Source organism: Melanerpes formicivorus, unplaced genomic scaffold, assembly GCF_026170545.1.
Source record: "Melanerpes formicivorus ecotype bairdi unplaced genomic scaffold, bMelFor1.0.p_v2 SCAF_5, whole genome shotgun sequence".
NCBI classification, from domain to species: Eukaryota; Metazoa; Chordata; class Aves; order Piciformes; family Picidae; genus Melanerpes; species Melanerpes formicivorus.
Genome location: NW_027142357.1, coordinates 1,671,786 through 1,689,914, shown reverse-complemented (window position 1 = coordinate 1,689,914; position 18,129 = coordinate 1,671,786). Strand labels below are relative to the sequence as shown.

The 18,129-nt window shown below is 49.1% G+C and overlaps 1 protein-coding gene across 1 annotated transcript in view; it reads right to left on the bottom strand.

The window, feature by feature from the left end:
• Positions 1-18,129, bottom strand: part of ZNF804A (zinc finger protein 804A) — a 273,822-nt gene that overhangs the window by 65,337 nt on the left and 190,356 nt on the right. The window contains exon 2 of the mRNA XM_068137880.1: positions 4,611-4,754. Coding sequence (XP_067993981.1) covers positions 4,611-4,754 — 144 coding nt within the window. The remainder of the gene's footprint in view (positions 1-4,610; positions 4,755-18,129) is intronic.

Here is an 18,129-nt window from a genome sequence, read left to right as displayed (position 1 = left end):
TGTGTGATTCTGTGACAGGCCGAGGGAGCTGGGGGTGTTCAGCCTGGAGAAGAGGAGGCTCCAGGGAGACCTAAGAGCAACCTTCCAGTACTTGAAGGGGGCTACAAGAGCACTGCAGAGAGAATGTTTGCAAAGGCCTGCAGGGACAGGACAGAGGACAATGGGTCAATCAGCAGAGCTGATTGAGATTGGATGTTAGGAACAAGTTCTGCAACATATGAGGGTGGTGGAACACTGGAAGAGGTTGCCCAGGGAGGTAGTTGAGGCCCCATCCTTGGAGATATTCAAGGTGAGGCTTAACAAGGCCCTGGACAACCTGATCTAGTTGGGGATAGAATGGCATATAATAGAATAGACCAGACCAGGTTGGAAGAGACCTTCGAGATCATCACATCCAACCTATCACCCAACACCACCTAATCAACTAAACCATGGCACCAAGCACCCCATCAAGTCTCCTCCTAAACACCTCCAGTGATGGTGACTCCACCACCTCCCTGGGCAGCACATTCCAATGGGCAATCTCTCTCCCTCTGTAGAATTTCTTCCTAACATCCAGCCTAAACCTCCTCTGGTGCAGCTTGAGACTGTGTCCTCTTGTTCTGGTGCTGGTTGCCTGGGAGACCAACCCCCACCTGGCTACAACCTCCATTCAAGTAGTTGTAGACAGCAATAAGGTCTCCCCTGAGCCTCCTCTTCTCCAGGCTAAGCAACCCCAGCTCCCTCAGCCTCTCCTCATAGGGCTTGTGTTCCAAACACCTCCCCAGCTTTGTTGCCCTTCTCTGGACACCTTCCAGCAACTCAACATCTTTCCTAAACTGAGGGGCCCAGAACTGGACACAGTACTCAAGGTGTGGCCTAACCAGTGCAGTGTACAGGGGCAGAATGACCTCCCTGCTCCTGCTGGCCACACTGTTCCTGATACAGGCCAGGATGTCCCTGCTGATTGCAGAGGGGTTGGACTGGATGACCTTTGGAGGTCCCTTCCAGCCCAGACCACTCTATGATTCTGTGATTCTATGAGTCTATAAATCTATGAATATACAGATGTAGAACATGTGTGGCAACTTGTCTACACTCACCCTGAACAGAATTGCAGGACAAGGAGAGATTCAATTAGAATGAGGAGCAATCAAGCTAGATGCACAGGCAGATGATTTCACCAGGAAAAAAAATAATTAAAAAAAAAAAAAGAAAAAAAAAAAAAAGGAAAAGAAACATAATAATTACCTGCTAAATAGACTAAGTAGACATTTCCTGTACAGTTATTATGTATCTTTCCATTATCATTACCTAGCTCTTTGGGGCAATCAAGACGCTTTGTATTCTCCTCTGAATATCCCCACCTGCAGCACTGCATCCAGCTGCGGTGCCCCCAAGCAGAGGAGGGACATGGAGCTGCTGGAGTGGGTCCAGAAGAGGGCCACAAAGATGATCAGAGGGCTGGAGAGTCATAGTATCACAGTATCATAGTATCATTCAGGGTTGGAAGGGACCACAAGGATCAGCTAGTTCCAACCCCCCTGCCATGGGCAGGGACACCCCACACTAGAGCAGGCTGGCCAGAGCCTCATCCAGCCTGGGCTTAAACACCCCCAGGGATGGGGCCTCGACCACCTCCCTGGACAACCCATTCCAGGGTTTCACCACTCTCATGGTGAAGAGCTTTCTCCTCATGTCCAGTCTGAATCTCCCCACCTCCAGCTTCATTCCATTCCCCCTAGTCCTATCACTACCTGAGATACTAAGAAGTCCCTTCCCAGCCTTCTAGTAGGCTCCCTTCAGATACTGGATGGCCACAATTAGGTCATCTCGGAGCCTTCTGCAGACTGAACAGCCCCAACTCCTTCAGTCTGTCCTCATAGGAGAGGTGCTCCAGCCCTCTGATCATCCTTGTGGCCCTTCTCTGGACACCTTCCAGCACCTCCACATCCCTCTTGTAATAGGGGCTCCAGAACTGGAGGCAGTACTCCAGGTGGGGTCTCACCAGGGCTGAGTAGAGGGGGAGGATCACCTCCCTTGACCTGCTGGACACACTTCTCCTGATGCAGCCCAGGATCTGATTGGCTTTGCGGGCTGCAAGTGCACACTGAGAGCTCATGTTGAGCTTTTTGTCCACCAGCACCCCCAAGTCTCTCTCTTCAGGGCTACTTTCCAGCCAGTCACTGCTCAGCCTGTATTTGTGCCTGGGATTGCCTCGACCCAGATGCAGGACCCTGCACTTGCTCTTGTTGAACCTCATGAGGTTGGCCTGTGCCCACCTCTCCAGCCTGTCAAGGTCCCTCTGGATGGCCTCCCTTCCCTCCAGCGTGTCTGCTGCACCACACAGCTTGGTGTCATCAGCAAACTTGCTGAGGGTGCACTCAATGCCACTGTCCATGTCCCCCACAAAGATGTTGAACAAGCCTGGTCCCAGGACTGATCCCTGAGGGACTCCGCTTGTCACTGGCCTCCACTGGGACATGGAGCCATTGACAGCCACTCTTTGGGTGCGGCCATCAAGCCACTTCCTTATCCATCTAGTGGTCCACCCATCAAACCCATGTGTCACCAGTTTGGAGACCAGGATGTGGTGTGGGCTTTGCTCAGGTCCAGGTAAATGACATCAGTTGCTCGCCCCTCATCTATTAATTTTGTCACCTGCTCATAGAAGGCCACCAGGTTGGTCAGGCAGGACTTGCCCTTGGCAAAGCCATGCTGACTGTTCCCAATCACCTCTTCACTATTCTTTTGAGCCAGTAGTGCCTCCAGGAGGATCTGTTCCATGATCTTTCCAGGCACAGAGGTGAGACTGACTGGCCTGTAGTTCCCCAGTTCCCCCTTCTTGCCCTTTTTGAAGATGGGGGTAATGTTTCCCCTTTTTCAGTCTGTGGGGACTTCACCAGATTGCCATGACTTTTGAAATATAATAGAGAGGGGTTTAGCAACCTCATCTGCCAGTTCTCTCAGCACCCGTGGGTGTATCCCGTCGGGTCCCATGGACTTGAACACTTTCAGGTTCTTCAGGTGATCACGAACCTGATCTGCACTTACAATGGGCAGTTCTTCCTCCCCGTCCCTGGCATTGTCTCCCATATGGGGACAGGCTGTGAGGGTTAGGGCTGTCCTGCCTGGAGAAGAGAAAGCACCAGGGAGGCCTTACAGCAGCCTTCTGATACTTGAAGGGGGCTACAAGAAAGCCAGCAGAGGACTTTTTACAAGGGCTTGTATGATAGGAGGAGGAGCAATGGATTGAAGCTTGAGGAGGGCAGATTCAGGCTGGAGATTAGGACAAAATTCTTTACAGTGAGGGTGGTGAGACACTGAAACAAGTTGCCCAGGGAGGTCATGGAAGTTCCCTCCTTGAAGGTGTTCAAGACCAGGTTGGATGAGGCCTTGAGCAACCTGGGCTGGTAGGAGGTGGCCCTGCCCATGGCAGGGGCTTGGGATTAGATGATATTTCAAGTACCTTCCAACCCAAACCACTCTATGAATCTATGAATAACATTGTCCTGACCGCTCTGGAGTCCTGGGATGTATTGTCTCCCATGTTAGGTGGAAGCACTGCTCTTATGTCACCAAAGTAGGCCATGCAGCTTGGAGGAGGTGTAGCCATAAAATGCAGTGGTAAAAATATAAATACCAATGTCTAAAAAATAACACAGATCTTATTGTGAGCTGAGCCTGAAACGGTCCACAAGTGACAGGACAAGAGGAAATCACAGAATCATGAAATCACAGAATCATAGAATCAACCAGCTTGGAAAAGACCTCTGACATCATCCAGTCCAACCTATTACATAATACCTAACACCTCAGGACAACTAAACCATGGCTCCAAGTGCCACATCCAAGCCTTTCTGGAACACCTCCAGGTACAGGGACTCCACCACCTCCCTGGGCAGCACATTCCAATGGCCAATTACTCTTTCTGGGAAGAACTTTCTCCTCACCTCCAGCCTAAACTTCCCCTGGTGCAGCTTGAGATTGTGTCCTCTTGTTCTGCCACTGGTTGCCTGGGAGAAGAGACCAGCCCCCTCCTGGCTACAACCTCCCTTCAGGGAGTTGTAAAGAGCAATAAGGTCTCCCCTGAGCCTCCTCTTCTCCAGGCTAAACAACCCCAGCTCTCTCAGCCTCTCCTCACAGGGCTGTGCTCCAAACCCCTCCCCGGCTTTGTTGCTTTTCTCTGGACACCTTCCAGCAACTCAACATCTTTCCTAAACTGAGGGCCCCAGAACAGGACACAGTACTCAAGGAGTGGCCTAACCAGTGCTGAGTACAGGGACAGAATGACCTCCCTGCTCCTCCTGGCCTCAAGTTGTGCTCCAGCCCAGGTGTAGAACCTTACACTTGTTCTTGTTGAACCTCACGAGGTTCACCTGGGCACACATCACTCCATGTTCCTCTTCATAATTCAACAGTTCACATTTCCCTTTCTTCCCATCTTTGAAATTTTGCCTACAAAACCCCTCCTGGTAAGATTTGTTTCCAAGAAAGCAGAGTCATTTTGCTTCCCACAGCCTGAAAGTCGTGCACGACACAATTGTGATTCCCAAGCCCACTTGAAGGAGATCTTATTTTGTTCTCCTACACCTGAAACTGAGTTGAAGTAGGGAGCAGATTCCTCTTACCTGCTTGTGAGCATGATCATAAGAGTTGATGTGATTGTCAAACTCCTGGTGTTTGTAGTACTGCTTGTCACAGAGTTCACAGTAGAAGTTGGCTTTAAGATCTTCCAGAGCTTTCGCTATCGTGCTTTTCTTTTCAGCATAATCCTGGAGCGGGGAGGAAGAGAGGGGGAGGGGGGACACAGGGAAAGGCAATGTTAGTTTTTTGCCTTTGATGCTGTGAATGGATTTTGTGCTCTGCAGTTAATCACATTTGTAAACATTTGCACACCTCCATCACTAAAAAGCCTTCCCATATTTGCTGTGTTCCGCTGCGCATATTTACTGTCTCTGCTGCGAGCCTGAAGATTTGCACCACTTCAATTTGCTCTACAGTCGCCAGCTGCCCTTAGGGGCTCTGTCAGAGGCTAGAAAAATTTCCCCCAGGTTCTGTCTAAATACAAATATTTATCATGCTGAAGGCTATTTTCCAAGTTAATTTCCATCCAAGCCTCAACTGCTCCAAAGATCTGCCGGATAATAGACTCGAGCAGGAGAAGCATCGAGATCCAAACCACAATAATTTAGTTATCAGGCTCTTACAAGGAAATATGCTTACTAAGAAAGAAAATAAAATTAAAGCAGCCCTGCTGGCTGCTTCTTGAATGAGTGTACACAGGAGAGTAAGAGGAACATTTTCATAGCTGTGAGGCTCTTCCACAGCTGTGATAACGGAAGACCTACTAGCAGCCTTCCAGTACCTGAAGGGGGCTACAAGAAGGCTGGAGAGAGACTGTTTATGAAGGCCTGTGGGGATAGGATGAGGGGCAATGGCTTCAAATTGCAGAAGGGCAGATTTAGATTGGATGTTAGGAACAAGTTCTTTACTATGAGGGTGGTGGAATGATGTAACAGGTTGCCCAGGGAGGTGGTTGAGGCCCCATCCCTGGAGATATTCAAGGTGAGGCACAACAGGGCTCTGGACAACCTGATCTAGTTGGGGATAATAATAATGATAATGATGATGATGATGATGATGATGATAATAATAATAATAATAATAATAATAATAATAATAATAATAATAAACAACCAGGTTGGAAGAGACCTTCAAGATCATTGCGTCCAACCCATCAACAAATCCAATGTAACTGCTGACTGCAGAGGGGGTTGGACTGGATGGTCTTTGGAGGCCTCTTCTGGCCCAGACCATTCTATGATTCGGTGAAGCAGATGGAACACAGTAATGAAGTTTGATCAGGCACTAGGGAGAGGGAAACAAAGACTTTTAAACCTGCAAGAACCAAAAGTATCCAGCCTTAGGAAAAAATGAATGGCTGCATTAGACCAGGGCAACCTTTTGAACCTGTGCAAGATTTTATTCTTTGCAGCCAAAGAAAGTGACTCTCAGCTAAGGACCATTCCCATTGCTCTGCAGCTGCATCCTGCTGGTTTCATTTGTTACATATTGGCAAAGGTCATCAGCTACCATTTTTCATTCCCTTTGACGGGGTCATTCACAGGTCTATACCACACACGTACAAACACAACCCCCACTCTCTCTGAAGGACAGAGCTCAGGTTTCATAGCATCATAGAACTGTCAGGGTTGGAAGGGACATCAAGGATCATCCGGTTCCAAATCCCCTGCCATGGCCAGGGACACCTCACACTACAGCAGCTTGCTCACAGCCACATCCAGCCTGGCCTTCAAAACCTCCAGGGATGAGGCTTCCACCACCTCCCTGGGCAACCTCTTCCAGTGTCTCACCACCCTCATGGGCAAGAACTTCTTCCTAACATCCAATCTCAATCTACCCATTTCTAGTTTTGCTCCATTCCCCCCAGTCCTATCACTCCCTGACACCCTAAAAAGTCCCTCCCCAGCTTTCCTGTAGCCCCCTTCAGATACTGGAAGGCCACAATTAGGCCTTCTTTGAGCCTTCTCTTCTCCAGACTGAACAGCCCCAACTCTCTCAGTCTGTCTCCATAGCAGAGCAGCTCCAGCCTTCTGCTCATCCTCGTGGCCCTTCTCTGGACACCTTCCAGCACCTCCAGATCCTTCCTGGAATAGAGGCTCCACAACTGGACACAGTTTATTCAGGCATTCCTTATATCTCTGCTTGGCTGTTCACAGCCTCCAAAAGCAAGGATAACAGGATGCGCCATGGTGCCATGCAGCACTGGATTCAAACTCTCTGTTTTCTGCTCTCTCCTTTCCTGCAATAATTCTTAAGGTATGAATTTTTAAAAATCATCATAGAGCACTAAACCAACATTTTTATAGAACTCCTTTATCACCCACAGGCTCTGCTGCTGTGCAATATTTGGCTGACAGAAGATATTTGTATCCTACTACTCGACTTCACCCAACTTCAGAACCTTCACTTTTCTTCATGGCAGCAAAAACTCAGGGTGGAGCTCCTGGCTTTGAGAACTAAGCATGAGCAATTAACAATTAATTGTGGGCACTGAAGTATCAGCTGCCTACAGAAACACATTCACAGCAAAAAAAACAATAACCCTAAAGAATAACTGAATCACAGCACATTAGGGGTTGGAAGGGACCTTGAAAGATCATCCAGTCCAATCCACCTGCCAGAGCAGCTTAACCTAGAGCAGGTCACACAGGAACACATCCAGGCAGGCTTTGAATAACTCCAGAGAAGGAGACTCCACAATCTTTCTGGGCAGCCTGTTCCAGTGCTCTCAGTGAAAAAGATTTTCCTTATGTTCACATGAAACCTTCTATGCTCCAGCTTGCACCCATTGCCTCTTGTCCTACCATTGGGCATCTCTGAGAAGAGACTGGCTCTTTCCTTCTGACACTTGTCCCTCATAAGCAATAATGAGGTGACCTCTTGGGTGCCTCCAAGCTACAGAGCCCTCAGCTCCCTCAGGCTCTCCTCATGAGCAGGATGTTCCACTCCCTTTACCCTCTTTGTAGCTTTGCACTGGACTCTTTCAAGCAGTTGCCTGAGGTCCTTCTTGAACTGAGGGGCACAGAACTGGACACAATATTTCTGATGTGGCCTCACCAGGGCAGAGTAGAGAGGGAGGAGAACCTCTCGACCTACTAACCACAGCCCTTCTAATCCACCCCAGGATGCCATTGGCCTCCTTGGCCACAAGAGCACACTGCTGGCTCATGGGCATCCTTCTATGCAGCAGGACTCCCAGGTCCCTCTCCTCTGCACTGCTCTCCAACAGGCCAGTCCCCAACCTATCCTTCTCCATGGGGTTGTTCAGAAGTGTTTGTTTTCACAAAATTTTACATTGTGCTGCACTTCAAACAATCAAGAAACACAGAAACAAGTAGTTCCCACACACAAGGTCCACAGGCTACCAGATGTGACTGATCAGTTTGAATTTGGTGGGAAAAGATAGAGAATCATCTCTCCAAATATCCTTGTTAGTCTTTTCCAAGATCTCAGCTTATTGTATTGCACACGTACACACAAAAAATCTCTTTAATAAAGACCTTAATGGAGGGTGGTTTAATGGTCATGGTGGTGTTGGTTCAATGGTTGGACTCAATGATCTCAGAGGTCTTTTCCAACTGAAATTACTGTATGATTCTATCACAGAATCACAGAATGGTCTGGGTTGAAAGGGATCTGCAAAGGTCATCCAGTCCAACCCCTTCTGCATTCATCAGAGGCATCCTCAACTAGATCAGGTTGCCCAAAGCCCTGTCCAGCCTCACCTTGAATATATTTGACATCTCTTCCAACCTTGGTGATTCTGTGATTCTGTGATCTCCAGGAATGGGGCCTCAACCCCCTCCCTGGGCAACCTGTTCCAGCATTCCACCAGCCTCAAGGTAAAGAACTTGTTCCTGACATCCAATCTAAATCTGCTCTTCTCTAGGAGAAGCAGTCAGACACAGAACAGCCAGACACAACCTCTTGGGACTGCACACTCCATGAAGCCAGGTGTGTTGGAAGGTGAAAAAGGCTTACACAGATGTGTGCCTTCCTGTAACTCACAAAAAAGCCACAACCTTAAGGAAAAAAAATCAGCTCCTTCTCACTCAGACAAGATCCATCCTCAACTAGATCAGGTTGCCCAGAGCCCTGCCTCTTCCTTGTGGCCTTGAGACTTCCCCAGGCTGCAGCAGGATCGTGAGGGTGAGTTTCGGTAGCTGCAAGGATGGCAGCAGGAGTCGAGGGGAGTCTGATTTCAAGGATAAATGGGGAATAGAAAGAGGAGAGCACAGGCTGCTGGCTCTCTGCCTGCTGGGCTATTTCTATTGATTTCACAAGGAGTGCTGCTTTGGAAGAGAAGGCTTTCGCTAGCTCTATCGATTTTGATGAGGGATAATTGTCCAAAAACTGACAGTTAAAAATTACAATCCCTGGACCTTGACAGGGCTGGGCAATGGATTGCAGACAGAAATGACCTGGAAACTTGGAGAAGAATATTCCTGGAGTTAAAAAAAAAATAAAAAAGCAGCTAAAAAAAAATGACAAAAAAAATCTCACTGGAAATGGGGAAATATGATCAAGCTTAGTCTTGATTTAATCAAGATTGCCAACCATCCTGGAAGTTTCAAAAGAACTTTGAATTATGATTCAGCTGGATAATGAAACTCAGAATGGAGTGTCACTTAGTTTCATTATGATTTTTTTTCCCCCCCTGAAATGCTTATTATCTGAAAGCCTACAGCTATAATTCACTGTGGCTATTTCTCAACATTTAGGTGAAAGATCTCTAATAAGTGATCACATCCATCAGCTGGCTTTATTTCCCTCAATCAGAGAATCACAGAATTGTCAGAGTAGGAAGGGGGCCTCAAGGATCATCCAGTTCCAAAAACCCCATCATGGCCAGGGACACCTCACACTACAGCAGGTTGCCCAGAGCCACATCCAGCCTGGCCTTCAAAACCTCCAGGGATGAGGCTTCCACCACCTCCCTGCTCCAATGTCCCACCACCCTCGTAGCGAACAACTTCCTAACATCCAATCTGAATCTACTCATTTCTAGGTTTTTTTTCCATTTCCCCCCAGTCCTATCACTCCCTGACACCCTAAAAAAGTCCCTCCCCAGCTTTCTTGTAGGTCCCTTCAGATAACTTTGGAGAGCTGAATGGATGCCTCAGTCTAGTGGATATTTTTATGGAGTGCACTTCAGGCCCATCACAGAACCACCAAGGTTAGAAGAGACCTCAAAGATCAAGTCCAACCTGTCACCCAACACCTCATGCCTAAATCATGCCACCAAGTGCCATATCCAATGTCCTCTTGAACACCTCCAGGGATGGGGACTCTACCACCTCCCTGGGCAGCACATTCCAATGGCTAACAACTCTCTCTGGAAAGAACTTTCTCCTCACCTCCAGCCTAAACTTCCCCTGGTGCAGCTTGAGACTGTGTCCTCTTGTTCTGGTGCTGCTTGCCTGGGAGAAGAGACCAACCCCCACCTGGCTACAACCTCCCTTCAGGTAGTTGTAGAGAGCAAGAAGGTCTCCTCTGAGCCTCCTTTCTCCAGGCTAAACAACCCCAGCTGCTGCAGCCTCTCCTCACAGTGCTGTGCTTGAGGCCTCTCCCCAGCCTTGTTGCCCTTCTCTGGACATGTTCAAGAGTCTCAATGTCCTTCTTAATTTGAGGGGCCCAGAACTGGACACAGGACTCAAGGTGTGGCCTAACCAATGCTGAGTACAGGGGCACAATGACTTCCCTGCTCCTGCTGGCCACACTATGCCACATCCAGGCCAGGATGCCATGGGCCTTCTTGGCCACCTGGGCACACTGCTGGTTCATGTTCAGCTGCTGTCCACCAGTACCCCCAGGTCCCTTTCTGTCTGGCTGCTCTCCAGCCACTCTGACCCCAGCCTGTAGCTCTGCATGGGGTTGTTGTGGCCAAAGTACAGCACCTGGCACTTGGATTTGTTGAATGTCATCCTGTTGGACTCTGCCCATCTGTCCAGTTGGTTGAGGTCCCTCTGCAGAATCCTTCTGCCCTCTAACAGATCAACATCTGCTCCCAGCTTGGTGTCATCAGCAAATTTGCTGATGACTGTCTCAATGCCCTCATCCAGATCATCAATGAAGATATTGAACAGGCTGGGGCCCAGCACTGATCCCTGGGGCACACCACTACTGACTGGCCACCAGCTGGATGTTGCACCATTCACCACCACTCTCTGGGCTTGGCCCTCCAGCCAGTTCCTAACCCATACTTCTGCAGCCTGCAGAAAGGTCAGCTAGACAAAAAAAAAAATAATAAATAAAAGAGTGTGAAATTATAATACATCATATACTCCATGGTGATTGCCAGTGTGAATATTCTTCCTTTCCAATAAATGGGAGCTCCTTTTTATTGCAGTAAGCTATTCTGCGTTTACTGGAGACTGAAAAAAGGGTCAGGCTTGCAAGTCACAGCAGAGTAAAAGGTATTACAGAAATAAAGCTCTTCTTCAGGATAATTTACTGGTATAGTCATCCCAGAGAGGATTAGACTGCTTTGGGCTGATCCCCTGGATTAGACCACATTAGACTTGACAGATGTTCCAGTGTAACCTTGCTCCACAAGAAATATTTAAAGCACTATTTTGTGACCTGGTAACTTAAAAAAAACCCAACAACACAGGGATAATTGTATTTAGAACACTGTCAAGAAAACCTGAGCTAATCCTCTTGATTTGACAAAACTATATATAGAATAATACAGAATTAACCAGGTTGGAAAAGACCTTCGAGATCATCGAGCCCAACCTATCACCCAACACCATCTAATCAAATAAACCATGGCACCAAGCACCCCATCAAGTCTCCTCCTGAACACCTCCAATGATGGTGACTCCACCACCTCCCCAGGCAGCACATTCCAATGGGCAATCACTCTCTCTGTATAGAACTTCTTCCTAACATCCAACTAAAACCTTCCCTGGCACAGCCTGAGACTGTGTCCTCTTGTTCTGGTGCTAGCTGCCTGGGAGATGAGACCAACCTCTGCCTGTCTACAATCTCCCTTCCAGTAGTTGTAGAGAGTAATAAGGTCACCCCTGAATCTCCTCTTCTCCAGGCTAAGCAATCCCAGCTCCCTCAGCCTCTCCTCACAGGGCTGTGTTCCAAATCCCTCACCAACTTCGTTGCCCTTCTCTGGACTCGTTCCAGCAAGTCAACATCCTTTCTAAACTGAGGAGCCCAGAACTGGACACAGTACTCGAGGTGTGGCCTAACCAGTGCAGTGTACAGAGGCAGAATGACCTCCCTGCTCCTGCTGGCCACACTGTTCTTGATGCAGGCCAGGATGTCAGTGGCCCTCTTGGCTGCCTGGGCACCCTGCAGGCTCATGTGCAGCCTACCATTGACCAGTACCCCCAAGTGTTTTTCTGCCTGGCTGCTCTTCAGCCACTCTGACCCCAGCCTGTAGCACTGCATGGGGTAGCTGTGGCCAACGTGTAGAACCTGGCACTTAGATGTATCTCATGCCCTTGGACTCTGCCCATCTGTCCAGCCTGTCGAGGTCCCTCTGCAGAGCTCTCCAATCCTCTAACAGATCAACTCCTGCCCCCAGCTTGGTGTCATCTGCAAAGTTACTGATCATGGACTCAATGCCCTCATCCAGATCATCAATAAAGAACAGGATGGGGCCCAGCACTGATCCCTGGGGCACACCACTAGTGCCTGGCAGCCAGCTGGCTGTGGCACCATTCACCACCACTCGCTGGGCTCAGCCTTCCAGCCAGTTCCTAACCCAACACAGAGTGCTGCTGTCTAAGCCAGGGGCTGACAGCTTGGCCAGGAATTTGCTGTGGAGGACAGTGTCAAAGGCCTTGCTGAAGTCCAGGCAGACTACATCCACCAGGCAGTCACCTGATCATAGAAGGAGATCAGATTGGTCAGGCAGGACCTGCCCCTCCTAAATCTATGCTGGCTGAGACTGATCCAGGGCAGATATATAGAAGGGCAGTGAAGATGGTGAGGGGTGTAGAGCACATGTCTGATGAATGTGCTGGAATGTGTCCAGAGAAGGGCCCTGAAGATGAGCAGAGGACTGGAGCTGCTCTGCTATGAGGACAGACTCAGTGAGTGGGGTTGGTCAGTCTGGAGAGCAGAGGGTTCTGAGGAGACCTTCTTGTGGCATCCAGTATCTGAAGGGGGCTACAGGAAAGCTGGGGAGGGACTTTTTAGGGTGTCTGGGAGTGATAGGACTGGGGAGCAAAACTGTAAATGGGTTGATTGAGATTGGATGTTAGGAAGAAGTTCTTCACAATGAGAGTGGTGAGACACTGGAACAGGTTGCCCAGGGAGGTGGTTGAGGTTCCTTCTCAGAAGATATTCAAGATGAGACTCAACGAGGTCCTGGGCAACCTGATCTACCTGGGGATGTCCCTGCTGACTGCAAGGAGGTCAGACTGGATGACCTTTGGAGGTCCCTTCCAGCCTGGACCAATCTGTGATTTCACGATTCTATCTGATGCTATTCCCTTGATTTCTTTCTCCTTTTCCACTCTCTCCTTTCAGGCAAAGGAGTTTCTATTAGCAGCATCTCCACTGTTTCACTGCTTCACTGCACTGGATGAGGATTAGCCCAGGGAAGAATTGGTATCCTGAAGATCCCTAGTTAATGGAACATCAGAGGCTGAAACTTCTTCACAGTGAGGGTCATAGAGCACTGGAACAGGCTGCCCAGAGAGGTTGTGGAGTCTCCTTCTCTGGAGGCTTCCCAAACTCACCTGGATGCATTCCTGTGTGGACTACCTTGGGTGATGACCCTGCTTTGGCAGGAGGGTTGGACCAGATGATCTCTGGAGGTCCCTTCCAATGTATAATGTATTGTGACACTGTGATACCTTTACTTTCCCTGCAGACAACCACTTCCAACCAAAACACTTATTCCCCACAAGACAGCTAATCAGCATTCTTCTATCTGTGCACTTGAAAATGCTATTGGAGACATGCAAACCATTCTACAACTGTTTTCTGAGCTCCCTGACAAACACACAGACAGCATTTCACATTTAGATAAACAGCCTAGCATTAAGACAAATAGCATAGTGAAATTAGAAGGGAACAGCCAAATTTATTTCAATTAGTCCTGTTGGCTTCCTAAGGGCCATCCTCATGTTTTTCTGAAACACCAAAATTGTTAACCACAAACCTAATGCAAGCACTCTGCATAAATGGAAAGAGATTTGAAGAGGGAGAGAGCTGGATTCAGCAGAGGGCAATGCAATGCAGAACAGGAGGAGAGGGGAGGGGGAGGAGAGGGGAGGGAGAGGGGAGGGGGAGGAGAGGGGAGGGAGAGGGGAGGGGGAGGAGAGGGAGAGGGGAGATAGAGGGGAGGGGAGGGGAGGGGAGGGAGAGGGAGAGGGAGAAGGAGAGGGAGAGGGAGAGGGAGAGGGAGAGGGAGAGGGAGAGGGAGAGGGAGAGGGAGAGGGAGAGGGAGAGGGAGAGGGGAGGGGAGGGGAGGGGAGGGGAGGGGAGGGGAGGGGAGGGGAGGGGAGGGGAGGGGAGGAGAGGAGACTCGAGGAGAGGAGAGGAGACTCGAGGAGAGGAGACTCGAGGAGAGGAGACTCGAGGAGAGGAGACTCGAGGAGAGGAGACTCGAGGAGACTCGAGGAGAGGAGAGGAGAGGAGAGGAGAGGAGAGGAGAGGAGAGGAGAGGAGAGGAGAGGAGAGGAGAGGAGAGGAGAGGAGAGGAGAGGAGAGGAGAGGAGAGGAGAGGAGAGGAGAGGAGAGGAGAGGAGAGGAGAGGAGAGGAGAGGAGAGGAGAGGAGAGGAGAGGAGAGGAGAGGAGAGGAGAGGAGAGGAGAGGAGACTCGAGGAGAGGAGAGGAGAGGAGAGGAGAGGAGAGGAGAGGAGAGGAGAGGAGAGGAGAGGAGAGGAGAGGAGAGGAGAGGAGAGGAGAGGAGAGGAGAGGAGAGGAGAGGAGAGGAGAGGAGAGGAGAGGAGAGGAGAGGAGAGGAGAGGAGAGGAGAGGAGAGGAGAGGAGAGGAGAGGAGAGGAGAGGAGAGGAGAGGAGAGGAGAGGAGAGGAGACTCGAGGAGAGGAGAGGAGACTCGAGGAGAGGAGAGGAGACTCGAGGAGACTCGAGGAGAGGAGACTCGAGGAGACTCGAGGAGACTCGAGGAGAGGAGAGGAGAGGAGAGGAGAGGAGAGGAGAGGAGAGGAGAGGAGAGGAGAGGAGAGGAGAGGAGAGGAGAGGAGAGGAGAGGAGAGGAGAGGAGAGGAGAGGAGAGGAGAGGAGAGGAGAGGAGAGGAGAGGACAGGACAGGACAGGACAGGACAGGACAGGACAGGACAGGACAGGAGAGGACAGGAACCAGATTGGAAGAGACCTTAAAGATCATCATGTCCAACCCATCATCCAACACCATCTAATCAACTAAACCAAGGTTAAGCCTGAATTAACTGGAAAGAAAGCTGATGATGAGACAGCAATTTGTTATCAGATTTGGCTGCCTCATTATGTTACCTAAAGCATTTACGCTGCATAATTGCTTTTAACTGGGATTCAGCACCAGAGCAAGAGGACAAAGTCTCAAGCTGTGCCAGGGGATATTTAGGCTGGAGGTGAGGAGAAGGTTGTTCCTAGAAAGAGTAATTGGCCATTGGAATGTGGTGCTCAGGGGGGTGGTGAAGTCCCCATCCCTGGAGGTGTTCAAAAAGGCTTGGATGTGGCACTTGGAACCATGGTTTAGTTAGACATGAGATGTTGGGTGACAGGTTGCACTTGATGATCTCTGAGGTCTTTTCCAACCTTATTAATTCTATGATTCTATAAAAATAACTTCCTTGGGTTTTTGGGTTTTGGTGTGGGTTTTTTTGGTGTTGTTTTGGCTTTTTTTGTGGATTTTTGTGTGTTTTTGTTTGCTTGTTTGTTTTTGTTTTCATTGATTTCACTGAATCTGTGCTTCACACAGAATGTTAGGGGCTGGAAGGGACCTCAAAAGCTCATCCAGTCCAACCCCCCTGCCAGAGTAGGACCCCCTAGAGCAGATCACAGAGGAACACATCCAGGCAGGTCTTAACTATCTCCAGAGAAGGAGACTCCACAACTCCCCTGGGCAGCCAGTCCCAGGGATCTGTCTCCCTCCTGTTTCCATGGAACTTCCTATACCTCAGCTTCCACCACTGCCCCTTGTGCTGTCATTGGGTATCACCCAGCAGAGCCTGGCTCCAGCCTCTTGGCACTCACCCTGCACATCTTTATCAACAGCAATGAGGCAACCTCTTAGTCTCTCAGAGGATATTCACAGGATGTTAGAGGTTGGAAGGGATCTCTGGAGATCTTTGAGGCCAAAAACCCCTGCCAGAGCAAGACCACATCATCTTGTGCAGGTTGCACAGGAATGCATCTAGACAGGGCTTGAAAGTTTCCAGAGAATGAGACTCCACAACCTCCCTGGGGAGCCTGTTCCTGTGCCCTGGGACCCTCACAGTAAAGAAGTTCTTCCTCAGCTTGAGGTAGAACTTCCTGTGATGTAGTTTATATCCATTGCCCCTTCTCCTATGACAGGGTACAAGTGAGAAGAGGAGGCACAAGTTAGAGGAGGCACAAGTTAGAAGAGACAAACTACAGAGCCCTCAGCTCCCTCAGTCTCTCCTCATAAGGAAGATGTTCCACTCCCTTCATCATCTTTGTGGCTCTGTGCTGTATCCTTTCAATTAGTTTCCTGAGGTCCTTCTTGAACTGAGGGGCCGTGAATTGGACACAATATTTGAGATGCAGCCTCATCAAGGCAGAGTAGAGGGGGAGGAGAACCTCTCTCGACCTACTAACCACAACTAACTATTGTGCATAGATCTGTGGAATTGTTTATTTATCCCTCCCTTGACCTACTAACCACAACTAACTGAGTATTGAGCATTTATTCCAATACTTTAAAACCTCCTTCCAGGTAGAGCATGCACTTAGAAGGTGAGAGTGCTGGCTATCTTTGCCTGGATATTTGGATTAAGGAGGAACTCTTCATTAGTGCTTATAAGAAAGCATGGGTCTAGTCATAGCAGAGAAAAAAAGTTATCTACTCTACTCATCTTTTGAAGTCCACACAAGGCAGACCTGAAGAAGGCTTTGCTGTAGGAAAAGCAAGAAGGCTTAAGTCTAGATAATATCTTCTTCACTGAATGTTCATCACTGTTTAATGATAAGCAAGAGAAGAAAGAATCTGGCATTAATCTCCTCCACTCCTCGACATTAAGGAGTCCAGGCACACAGTTTAATTAGGGCAGAATTTTGATTTTAAAACATCCTGGGCTTGATCTTTGACATTTAATTTCTGTATAGCAGGCATGTAGACCTCAAAAGATTTTCATAGCTACTCAGTGTAACTTCATTGACAGGTAAGTGTCTAAGGTAATTAGACTTTGGGAAAATCAAGTTTCTCTGTTTGATCCATCCAGTGATACACTTCACCAAATGAAGTGCTTTTTAACTCTGCAAAACTTCCAGCCCCAGAGATGGAGTGGAAAACCCTTCCTGAGCATGAAAACTGAGCACTTAAACAAATGGTGCTCCAAGAGGGCCAAGGGGATCCTGGGATGCATTGAGAGGAGTGTGTCCAGCAGATCCAGGGAGGTTCTCCTCCCCCTCTACTCTGCCCTGCTGAGACCTCACCAGGAATGTTGCATCTAGTTCTGGGCTCCCCAGGTCAAGAGGAACAGGGATCTAGAAAGAGATCAATGGACAGCTAGCAGGGTGCTGAAGGGACTGGAGCACTGCCTGAGGAGGAAAGGCTGAGAACCCTGGGGCTGAAAGGAGAAGACTGGGAGGGGATTTAATCAATGTTTCTAAATATCTGAGGGCTGGGGGTCAAGAGGGAGGGGACAGGCTCTGCTCAGTTGTGACCTGTGACAGGACAAGGGGCAATGGATATAAACAACAGCACAGGAGGTTCCATGTCAACATAAGTGGGAACTTCTTCATTGTGAGGGTCCCAGAGCACTGTATAGGTGCAGCCTGATGAGGGTAGGGGTAGAGTAGAGGAGAAGGAAAACCTCTCTCAAACTACTGATCACAGCCCTTCTGATCCACCCCAGGATGGTAGCCAATGTCTTTTTTCAGTGCAGGGCTGTGGCAGCCACTGAAGTAAAGTGCTCCTGGAAATGCCCCCAGCAGGCTTGGTGGTTTTTCTTTACAGACCCTTTTACTGATTCCATTTTACTATGGCTTTCCAGACCATTAAACCTTTTCATGCAAATTTACTATCTTTTTATAGCTTCAGGGACCCATCATGACTGCCCTTACATTATATGCTTTGAAGTTACATGCCACAAGCACTGAAATACTCAGACGTTGAAAAAGAGACCTCAGAACTGGGCCAGGTCTGAAACACTGCGAGGCAGGTTTGTGTGCCTGCCCAGCAAGTCCTGGGCCAGCCTGGATGTAGCTCTGAGCAGCCTGATCTAGTGTAAGGTATCACGGTATCACGGTATCACAGTATCCCAAGGTTGGAAGAGACCTCAAAGATCATGAAGTCCAACCTGTCACCACAGACCTCATGAGTAGACCATGGCACCAAGTGCCATGTCCAATGCCCTCTTGAACACCTCCAGGGATGGGGACTCCACCACCTCCCTGTGCAGCAC